Source organism: Cherax quadricarinatus, chromosome 9 (assembly GCF_038502225.1).
Source record: "Cherax quadricarinatus isolate ZL_2023a chromosome 9, ASM3850222v1, whole genome shotgun sequence".
NCBI lineage: Eukaryota > Metazoa > Arthropoda > Malacostraca > Decapoda > Parastacidae > Cherax > Cherax quadricarinatus.
The window spans coordinates 56,595,520-56,607,557 of record NC_091300.1 but is presented as its reverse complement, the minus strand read 5'-3'; the positions used below and the strand labels follow the sequence as shown (position 1 = coordinate 56,607,557).

General features: G+C 40.6%; 1 protein-coding gene across 3 annotated transcripts in view; it reads left to right on the top strand.

The window, feature by feature from the left end:
* The window catches only part of LOC128686027 (2-aminomuconic semialdehyde dehydrogenase), a 107,766-nt gene extending 97,072 nt beyond the window's left edge, over positions 1–10,694 (top strand). For all 3 annotated transcript variants that reach the window (XM_070083442.1, XM_070083441.1, XM_070083440.1), the window contains exons 8-10: positions 4,833–5,004; positions 7,659–7,868; positions 9,136–10,694. In XM_070083442.1, the coding sequence (XP_069939543.1) occupies positions 4,833–5,004; positions 7,659–7,868; positions 9,136–9,318 (565 nt within the window). In that variant the 3' untranslated portion in view covers positions 9,319–10,694. The remainder of the gene's footprint in view (positions 1–4,832; positions 5,005–7,658; positions 7,869–9,135) is intronic.
* The last annotated feature ends 1,344 nt before the right edge of the window (positions 10,695–12,038 follow it).

Below are 12,038 nucleotides of genomic sequence, written 5' to 3'. Positions count from 1 at the left end.
AGTTCTCATTATCCATCCTATAATTTTCTTTGCACGTGCGATCGTGGCACTGTTGTGATCCTTGAAAGTGAGATCCTCAGACATTACTACTCCCAGGTCCCTTACATTATTTTTCCGTTCTATTGTATGGCCGGAGTCAGTAGTATACTCTGTTCTAGTTATTATCTCCTCCAGTTTTCCATAACGGAGTAGTTGGAATTTGTCCTCATTGAACATCATATTGTTTACCGTTGCCCACTGGAAAACTTTGTTTATATCTTCTTGGAGGTTAACCGCGTCCTCAGCAGATGACAGCCTCATGCAGATCCTAGTATCATCTGCAAAGGATGATACGGTGCTGTGGTGTATATCTCTGTTTATGTCTGATATGAGGATAAGGAATAAGATGGGGGCGAGTACTGTGCCTTGTGGAACAGAGCTCTTCACTATGGCAGCCTCCGATTTAACTCTGTTGACCATTACTCTTTGTGTTCGATTTGTTAGGAAGTTGAAGATCCATCTCCCCACTTTCCCAGTTATTCCTTTAGCACGTATTTTATGGGCTATTACGCCATGATCGCATTTGTCAAATGCTTTTGCAAAGTCGGTGTATATTACATCTGCATTCTGATTTTCTTCCAGTGCATCCAAGGCCATGTCATAGTGATCCAGTAGTTTTGAGAGGCAGGAGCGACCTGCCCTGAACCCATGTTGCCCTGGATTGTGCAGATTTTGGGAATCCAGGTGATTTGCAATCCTGCTTCTTAGCACTCTTTCAAAGATTTTTATGATGTGGGACGTCAGAGCTATTGGTCTATAGTTCTTAGCTAATGCTTTGCTGCCACCTTTATGGAGCGGGGCTATATCCGTTGTTTTAAGTGACTGTGAAATTTCACCCATGTCCAAGCTCCTCCTCCATAGTGTACTTAGGGCATGCGAGAGGGGTTTCTTGCAGTTCTTAATGAAAACAGAGTTCCACGAGTCTGGGCCCGGGGCTGAGTGCATAGGCATGTTGTCAATGGCTTTTTCGAAATCTATCGGAGTTAGGGTAATGTTGGAAATCTGGCATACATTTATGGAGTTTTGAGGCTCATTCATGAAGAAATCATTTGGGTCGTCGATCCTCAGACCGATTAGTGGTTCACTAAACACAGAGTCGTACTGGGATTTCAATATTTCACTCATTTCCTTGTTGTCGTCTGGGTTGTGCAATTTTTGGGAGTCCAGGTGGTTTGCTATCTTGCTTCTTAGAACTCTTTCAAAGATTTTTATGATGTGGGACGTTAAAACTATTGGTCTATAGTTCTTAGCTACTGCTTTGCTGCCACCTTTATGGAGTGGGGCTATATCTGTTGTTTTTAGTGACTGTGGAATCTTGCCTGTGTCTAAGCTCCTTCTCCATAGCATACTTAGGGCCCGTGAGAGGGGTTTCTTGCAGTTTTTAATGAACATCGAGTTCCACGAGTCTGGGCCTGGGGCTGAGTGCATGGGCATGTCGTCGATGGTTTTCTCAAAGTCTAGTAGAGCTAAAGTTATGTCATAAATCTGGCCTACATTGGCAGGGTTTTGAGGCTCATTCATGAAATTTTTTTTTGGATCATCTATCTTTAAAGTGGTTAGTGGCTCGCTGAACACTGAGTCATACTGCAATTTCAGTATCTCGCTCATTTCTTTGTTGTCGTCAGTGTAGGATCCATCTTGTCTGAGCAGGGGCCCTATACTAGAAGTGGTTTTTGACTTGTTTTTGGCGTATGAAAAGAAATATTTCGAATTTTTTTCAATTTCATTAATCGTTTTTTGCTCCTCTTGTCTCCCCTGGATCCTGTATGAGTCCTTTAACTTCAGCTCAATATTTTCCACTTCCCTGGTTAGCACTACCTTCCGTGTATCAGATAATCTGGCATTCTTGAGGAGCTCAATGGTTCTTCGTCTTCTCCTGTAGAGGGAGCATCTCTCTCTCTCCAGTTTACTTTTTCTTTTCTTTTGTCTTATAGGAATATACCTTGAACATACTTCAGCTACCAGGAGGGTGATCTTTTCGAGGCATTGGTTAGGGTCAGTGTAATTTAAGATATCCTCCCAGCATGTTTCATTTAGGGCATAGTTTACCTGATCCCAGATGATGTTCTTGTTGTTAAAGTTGAATTTGGTAAAGGTACCCTCATAATTGAATGCATCGTGCCAATCAGGACTCCTGTGCATGCAAGTCTGGACTTCGATTAGATTGTGATCAGAATTTGTTGTTTTTGATATTGTTATATTCTTTACAAGGTCCTCATTATTTGTGAAAATAAGGTCCAGTGTGTTCTCCAGTCTTGTTGGCTCCACTATTTGCTGACTTAGGGTGTGTTTGTTGCAGAAATTCAGCAGCTCCTGTGTGTGTGACCTTTCATCTGAGCTACCTCCAGGGATTATTTCTGCTACGACATTATTTGCTATATTCTTCCATTTTGTGTGTCTTAGACTGAAGTCACCAAGCAGCAAGATGTTTGGGGATGGGGCTGGAAAGTTATCCAGACAGGAGTAAATTTTTAACAGTTGTTCTTTGAACTGTTGGGAAGTTACATCTGGTGGCTTATATACACGTACAATGACTAAGTTTTAGTTCTCGATTTTTATTGTCAGAACTTCAACTACATCATTTGTGGTGTTCAGTATCTCTGTGCAAATGAGAGACTCTTTGACATACAGGCCAACCCCCCCCCCCTTGTTGCCTGTTTTTTCTGTCGCATCTGAAAAGGTTGTATCCAGGTATCCATATTTCACTGTCAAAGTAATCTTTTGCATGGGTCTCTGTGAAGGCTGCAAACAGTGAATTTGACTTCTCTAGAAGTCCACTAATGAAAGGTATTTTGTTGTTTGTGGATGGCTTAAGGCCCTGTATATTAGCAAATATAAATGAGGTTGCGTTGCATGTTTGTTGGGGGGATTTTGTTGTTGGCATCAGCAGTTGTGAGCCCGGAGGGGCCACTGGCTGTGCCTCCAGTCCAACAAGGCTCCAAGGTGGTGGACTATGTCGTGGAGATTCCTGGGAACCCGGCATACCTTGTGATATTGCTGACATCGTGGGTGTGGGAGAGCACTGGCTGGGGGACGGCGGGTGAAGAGAGGCATGGGTGAGGTAGTGGAGAGCGAACGGCAGTAGGTGTAATTGGTGGAGCGGTAACCTGCAACATCCTTGGACAGGCAGGCACACGGCCTAGACTGAAATGTGTGAGACGACCAGGGATGGGAGGTGAGGGAGAGTGGCTATATCTGTTTACTAACGGTGCACATCACTGGCTACGTATTATTCCACATAGAATCACCCTCGCCATTTTCACAATATTCACAATGTTCTTACTAGTAACTAAGATGATCTCTGGTTCAGCATGCGGTAATAGGAAGGCCTGGGCGGCCCCTTCTCCCAACACCCGGTCAGCTACAGGTGAGGGTAAACAGACCTCCCACATCAGCTGGCTACCCTCACCAACAACACTGCACCCTCGTGCATACTGAATTTTCACTAATACAGAAACAATGGTCTGTTGCAGAAAAATCTCACTACAGGAAGTCCTCACTTAACGTCACTCCGTTCAAATTCGTTTTGTTATAACGCTGATGAGGAAAAAGAAATAAATTTCCGGCCAGGAATGGAAAATATGGAAAGATTTTTATACATGTGGAGGAAGACATACATCAGCTTAACCCTCCATGTTGGCTCATGCTCATTTCTTCCCATATGGCTGCTGTTTGTATTCGGTTTTTATAATATGTATGTATGGTACATAATTCTAAAAAAATATATAATACCTAAAATGATAAAAATGCGACTTTATAGCGCCCCAGAGCGACATTCTCCATACTCATGGTGTCTGCACCACTACTGCCCTTCCTCTCTGTGTCTGCACCACTACTGCCCTTCCTCTCTGTGTCTGCAGCACTACTGCCCTTCCTCTCGGTGTCTGCAGCACTACTGCCCTTCCTCTCTGTGTCTGCACCACTACTGCCCTTCCTCTCTGTGTCTGCACCACTACTGCCCTTCCTCTCGGTGTCTGCAGCACTACTGCCCTTCCTCTCGGTGTCTGCAGCACTACTGCCCTTCCTCTCTGTGTCTGCACCACTACTGCCCTTCCTCTCTGTGTCTGCACCACTACTGCCCTTCCTCTCGGTGTCTGCACCACTACTGCCCTTCCTCTCTGTGTCTGCACCACTACTGCCCTTCCTCTCGGTGTCTGCACCACTACTGCCCTTCCTCTCTGTGTCTGCACCACTACTGCCCTTCCTCTCGGTGTCTGCAGCACTACTGCCCTTCCTCTCGGTGTCTGCAGCTCTACTGCCCTTCCTCTCGGTGTCTGCAGCACTACTGCCCTTCCTCTCGGTGTCTGCAGCACTACTGCCCTTCCTCTCATTTGTCCCTGGCTTAGCCACTTAACTCTTGTTTATATCATAATAGCCGATGGTAAAATTAGTTTTGCTATACGTCGTTTTGCTTAAAGTCGCAGTTTCCAAGAACCTATTGACGACGTTAGGTGAGGACTTCTTGTACTCTGTAATCCCTGATGGATACTCACGATAATGTCTGCTGAAACTGGCAATTATGAACCATGTTCAACCTTCGTTTCTACACAAAATATATGGAATACTTCAACCTGGCGTCAAAAAGTTGTTGCATTTTCCCCCCTTCCCCATAAAAAAAAATTACAGATTGAAGGAAGTAATTTTTTCATTGCCAGTGATGTAAAAAATTTTATTTTTGGACCACACCTCACTCAGAAATCTCATCTAACTTAATTTATTTTGTTATTAATATATGCTTAGATTAAATTTCTCAGAGTTATGGCAAAAACGAAATTTCTCTCTGCATATTTCAGGGAGCTACGGGTTGGTCCTCCTTCTGACGAAGGTTTCTTTATGGGAGCCATCGTCTCCAAGACTCAGCTGGAGAAAATTCGTGAGTACATCAACTCCGCACTCGAGGAGAGAGGAACTGTGCTATGCGGCGAGGGCATCGATGTCTGCTATGTTCCTGACGCTAACAAGAACGTGAGAAGATACAAAGTTGTTTTGTCCCAAGATGCAGTTATAATATTATATTAGTACATAAACTAAATAACATTAGTGTGTTCCTTTATTTTACATTTTTGTTTTAAATTTAATGTATATCAGTAGCAATGTATTATTAAATCAGATCATGGAACAACGAGTCTTAACTCGCACGTTATTGTTAACCTCATGACCGTACTGGCCAGGGATTGTAGCTCCATTATTTCTGTGATTTGTTTGCAGTCGTGTTATTATAATAATAATAATAATAATAATAATAATAATAATAATAATAATAATAATAATAATTATTATTATTATTATTATTATTATTATTATTATTATTATTATTATTATTATTATTCCTTATACTATTTTTTATAATTATTATTATTATGACTAAGTTTTCGGAGACATACAAGATATTTATATTAAGTTAAATCCTTAATTCTGGTTACTACTAAATCTTAATCCAACTTCCGGGATTTCTCTGTGCCTCTCTTTCTCCTCATGTGAGGTGCCCTTCACTCAAATGAGAGGATCTTGATCCAAGGAAATTGATCTGCTCCGATGAGATTTTGCACTTCCTCTTTCCCCACGAATATAATAATTACACAGGTCAACAATGGTTTCAGTTTACGTTTATAAACGTTCGATTAATTTTGGGACGCAAACAGTTTCAGTGAAACAGAACCCAACAGTGAACGATTCTGGACACTGGTGCTGGAGAGTCGTACTGAACACGGTGCTGGAGAGTCGTACTGAACACGGTGCTGGAGAGTCGTACTGAACACGGTGCTGGAGAGTCGTACTGAACACGGTGCTGGAGAGCCGTACTGAACACGGTGCTGGAGAGTCGTACTGAACACGGTGCTGGAGAGTCGTACTGAACACGGTGCTGGAGAGCCGTACTGAACACGGTGCTGGAGAGCCGTACTGAACACGGTGCTGGAGAGCCGTACTGAACACGGTGCTGGAGAGTCGTACTGAACACGGTGCTGGAGAGCCGTACTGAACACGGTGCTGGAGAGCCGTACTGAACACGGTGCTGGATGTGATGCAGTTCAGATGGGCTTGTGAGGTCTCTAGGGAGACCTAATTATATGGTCACACCTGCCTTAGCAAATGTCGGGTAGTCACGCCCACGTCTGAGGTCTTTTGTTCTTAACAGCGTCAGAGCTCGGCGTCAGGTCGTAACACGTGGTACATACACCATTGGGGAGGGGGTACTTTGACTACGATATAAGCCCAGGGAAGAGCGGGGCAAAGAGGTTGTTGGTGACAGGTCCGTCGAGCGAGAGCTCTGGACAGCCGCGTGTGTAGTGGACCACGCATTGGGAATCTCGGGTCAGCTGGTCGGTGAATTAAGAGTGAGTACTAGTCCGTGTTACTGATAACATCTACCCTTCCCCCTGGTAATAAGTCTCATAGGTCAATTGTTATATTGTGTAAATTTCCATCAGGATATGTTGTATTCTAGCCCTTTTATGTTATTAAGTAAACTATAGCCATAGTTCCCATTTTTATTTGTACCTTCATATGCTATTCCCTATTTTGTTAAGCACTGGGATATACAGGAGACGTGCTCACTCGCTGGGATACCTCCGGTAGAGTGGGTAGAGGTCTCACATGGAGAGTCGTACTGAACACGGTACTTGAGAGCCGTACTGAACACGGTGCTGGAGAGTCGTACTGAACACGGTACTTGAGAGCCGTACTGAACACGGTGCTGGAGAGTCGTACTGAACACGGTGCTGGAGAGCCGTACTGAACACTATACTTGAGAGCCGTACTGAACACGGTACTTGAGAGCCGTACTGAACACGGTGCTGGAGAGCCGTACTGAACACGGTGTTGGAGAGCCGTACTGAACACTATACTTGAGAGCCGTACTGAACACTATACTTGAGAGCCGTACTGAACACGGTACTTGAGAGCCGTACTGAACACGGTGCTGGAGAGTCGTACTGAACACGGTACTTGAGAGCCGTACTGAACACGGTGCTGGAGAGTCGTACTGAACACGGTGCTGGAGAGCCGTACTGAACACGGTGCTGGAGAGCCGTACTGAACACGGTACTTGAGAGCCGTACTGAACACGGTGCTGAATGCAGTGATGTAAATATGTTTGTATAACTATAGGAAAGATTCATTTCCGGCATTGCATACATCACACATAATAACTATGAATAATATAATACCAGTGATTGTTTGGTAATAAAATATTTACCATAAGATTTCGCAGAAAAAGCTTGTGTGACAGTGACAAAGAAAATTCAGATTCGTGATACGCGCATGAATGCTAGCTTTCGTTAACTATTTTGGTTTCTGAACTGAATGAAAAGTTTAATTTTGTTGGTTAGTATTATTTCTGCCTTCTTTTCTGTATTACTATTGCTTTAATCTTATTCTATACATATAAAATCTGGCTTCACTTGAAGACACGTTCAATTTTTCGACTTTCTACCTACAACCTTACAACCTTCCCGATCAAAGCCATAATGTAGCTCAATTATAGTGCCTTCAGCACTACATTTGAACTCTGCCCGAAATTAAACTTGGGTTTAATTTCGGGCAGAGGGAGATGTACCGGTATGTCTCTTTACACCTTTGTAAAAAAAATCAAATTCGCGATTTTGGTTGTTTTCTGACAGGGATTCTTCATGAGGCCAACGGTGATCAGCGGGCTTCAGGCAGACAGCCGTTGTCTTAAAGAGGAGATCGCGGGACCAGTAGTGTGTGTAGTGCCCTTCAGCACCGAGGCCGAGGCTGTGAGTCTCGTTAACAAAACCTGTCTCAGTCAGGGTGCCTCCATCTGGACCTCCAACCTGGTTGTGGCACACCGCCTCGCCCACAGACTCAAGGTGAGAGTGCAAGATTTATTTGCATAGCAGTGCAAATAAATCTGCAGTGAATACAGTAAACGGAAGGTTCACAAATTTTATAAGCGTTACAAGAAGTTTGGGAAGTGAAATATAGGTTTTAGGTGTTTTTCCTCCTTAGAAACTTACTCATACGTACCTATTTATCCAACAGTAAATAGGTACCTGCTGTAGGTGGCACTTTGGGGGTTGGTATTATTAACTTACATAGTCCAAAGATTTTATATGGGATGAGGTAGGATAATATCTCTTAATTTAGCGGTGTAAAAAAATGATCTCATTGGTCACCATCAAGAGACATTATTGCAGTAACGAGAATTTTAATGCATATTGATATTGTTGCTGAAATCTGTGAATATTTTATTTTTCAAGTTATAAAGTAAATGTGGATAATTACAAATGTGTGAGCAATTATCCATTGAGTGTTACTCTGCAACAAAATAAACCTTGGGTTAACTAATATACTTTGACACATCAGATCAGGCGTTTTATTGTCTTTCCAAGGTTTTTTATTGTTCTTTGTCAGGCTGGAGGTTTATTCAAAGAATTAATAATCTAAGAGGCACTTGTGGCACTCCGAATGAGACAGATAACTAGCCTGCTGGTCGTTGCTTAATATCATTGTGCTGTAGTAGTTAATCTTAGTTGATTATGCAAATATCTGCAACACTGTTGCAGGATATTTCCATCAAATAATGTGAAATGAGGGATGATACAAGAACCATCCACAATACACTTCGATGGGACATTTAATGATCTGAAAATTGCTAGTTTTGGTATGTCATTAGCCTTTTAAGTTATTACTTAGATATAATGGATGTGATGGCAGCTGCGCTTGTCTCCTGATGAGTCCATCAAGCAGCAATACATTTTCCCCTATCTGCTTATTTAATGATGTATTAGTATCATTATACTCACCTACCCATCACTTTATCTATCTAATTCATCAATCTATCTACTAATCAATTTATAAATATACCCATAAACTTATTCATCCTCATTCTTCATTCACCCAGTCAATTCTCTATCCATCTACTCCTCTGTTTATCCTTCTACCCATCTGTCTCTTTGATTTGCACCAATTTATTAACTCTTGCATTCAACCATTTGCTAATCACTACATATCCCTTCTTATCTATTCATCTACACATCTTCCGATCTCGTCTATTAAATATGAATTCACCCAACCATCCAATCAGACACGTATACATAATACATTATCTAGCCTTGCTGGTGCCTTGTATCACAGGTGAGGAAGGTGTGGACGAACTGCTGGTCGTCTTCTGAGCTCGATGCTCCGTCAGAGATGGAGACTGACAGCGGGAAGGCAGCGCTGGCCGCCAGGGATGACCTCGAGTTCTTCACATTACCCAAGACAGTTACCACCATGGTCCTTCACGAGGAAGAGGGGGAAGAACTGGATTTTTACTAAATTTCGAACCAATTGACGAGTTTTCAAAGATGCTGGACAAGTTTCATGGAGGGCGACTCTTGTTACTATAGAGTTTTTGATTCAAAGAATTGTAGCTGAACGTTGCATAACAATGTTGTAAATATCATAATCATTCACCTACTGGAGTGGAGATGTAACTAAGTTTGATCCAGAGAGAGGAATGGAAAGATCTTTTTTCGTTTACTGAAAATCCCTCCACCTTTAAGACACTACTCCATGTCCTCCCTCCCTTCATGTAAGGTTCCTTCTCATGGATCAAAACTGATTACCTTCCATTCCCCAGTTGTTATATAACCCCTACGTGCTTGATGCTTCCTTGTGAATATAATAATAATAATAATAATAATAATAATAATTATAATAATAATATTATTATTATTATTAATATTATTATTATTATTATTATTATTATTATTATTATTATTATTATTATTATTATTATTACTATTATCATTATTATTATTACCATTATTATTATTATTATTATTATTATTATTATTATTATTATTATTATTATTACTACTATTATCATTATTATTATTACCATTATTATTATTACCATTATTATTATTATTATTATTATTATTATTATTATTATTATTGTTCTTAGGCAGTATCCCTTATGTAATTAGTGAAAATACTGTCATGTCAGCACCTTATTGGTTATTTCAGCTCCATGCGTCACATGGCTGTTAAAAAATTGAAGGATCACTAGCTTTACAAGATTTTATTATATAATTTTATTAAATTGTCCATATTTTGGTCAGTTATTAAGGTGTTTATATTAGTTATAATTGCTAGTTGTACTAACTCTTCATCACTGTGTTCTGATACAGTGGCCGAAACGGTGTTTATCCTCTCAGTTTATGCCCTCTATAAGGATTGGTATTATTTTCTTTAAATAATCCTAGCTTTTAGATACCTCACTCTCTCTCTCTCTCTCTCTCTCTCTCTCTCTCTCTCTTTCTTTATCTCTCTATATCTCTCTCTTACCTCTCCATATACTGAAACACCCACGACGGTATAATATATATTATCTATTAATTTTAAATGGAAGGAAGTGTGTTAAGTCTCAAACCAAAATTACTATGGAATATATACATTTTGGACACAACAAAATTTGTATTTGAAATTGATGTCTCAAAATTTTGTTTCCCTGGTGACAATTCGATAACTTTTGTGCAGAACTTAGCTGTTTCCTGCCAAGAAAGGATGAATTTGAGAAGGGAATCATATTCTTCATCACTCGTTCTCTTTCCGTCCCATATATCCACATACATCACCGTCTTATAAGACATCCAACTACATCGTTGTCACTCGCTTTTCGCAACATCGTATTAGCCACCGAAGTCCAGGTATCTGTTTGTCTTTCTGGATCCATAGCTAATATCTTTCTCATATACCAACACTATGTCAAATCTCCCTTCAAAAATACAAATGGTTCTATTTACTCGTACCTACTATGTTCCCCCAGTATTTTCAATCCTTGTCACATCATCTCCTCCAGACATTCCTGCCATCATTTCCTCTGATGTGGAATCATTTTCCATTTACTCAAGATTTATACATTAGTTTAATCAGTATTTATTACTTATTTTTTTGCTACATGACCAACTTCCCCTTTAATACGCCGAATAGTAATTTTCGTACTTCTATTGTTTATTCTAATTTCTTCACATCTCATTCTCTCCACAACATTCCCGCCTTCCTGCTGCAACATTCAAAGATCATGCCTCATTCCCAAATAAATGTGCATGCAAACCATACCACGGCCGGGATTGAACCCGCGGTCAGAGAGTCTCAAAACTCCAGCCCGTCGCGTTAGCCACTAGACCAGCTAGCCACAATAAGATTCATCCAACTAGGTATATTTCTACACCATAGGAAGGTTAGCACAGGCACCTCTGTGACCACAAATGCAAGTTTTTACAGACGAATCTCCAGCTAGCGTGGCCGTGACGAACTCTAGCTCAAGTCCCCTCAAAGCCGTCAACATGACTCACGAAATCGTAATAACACGATTGCAAACAAACCATACCCCCGGCCGGGATTGAACCCGCGGTCAGAGAGTCTCAAAACTCCAGCCCGTCGCGTTAGCTATTGGGGCTAGCTGGTCTAGTGGCTAACGCGACGGGCTGGAGTTTTGAGACTCTCTGACCGCGGGTTCAATCCCCGCCGTGGTATGGTTTGTTTGCAATCGTGTCATTACGATTTCGTGAGTCAAATGTGCATCACCAGTCTGGGAATTATTCCCTTTACAGACTCCCTTAGCAAATTTCCTACTACTAAATCCTCAAAAATCATGCAAATTTTCTCAGACTTTTCTTCTAACATTAACAATACAAAATATCAATAAAGATTCACTTCCTCATTTCTTTTTTCAAGTATGAACTCCAATCTTTTATTAAGTGAATTCTACTTACCATCTTACGTTCCTCTTCATTTGTGTTTTTCTCAAATTTACATAATTTACACGTATTTCAAATTTACATAATTTACACGTATTTCAAATTTACATAATTTACACGTATTTCAAATTTACATAATTTACACATATTTAAAATTTACATAATTTACACGTATTTCAAATTTACATAATTTACACGTATTTCAAATTTACATAATTTACACGTATTTCAATTTTACATAATTTACACGTATTTCAAATTTACATAATTTACACGTATTTCAAATTTACA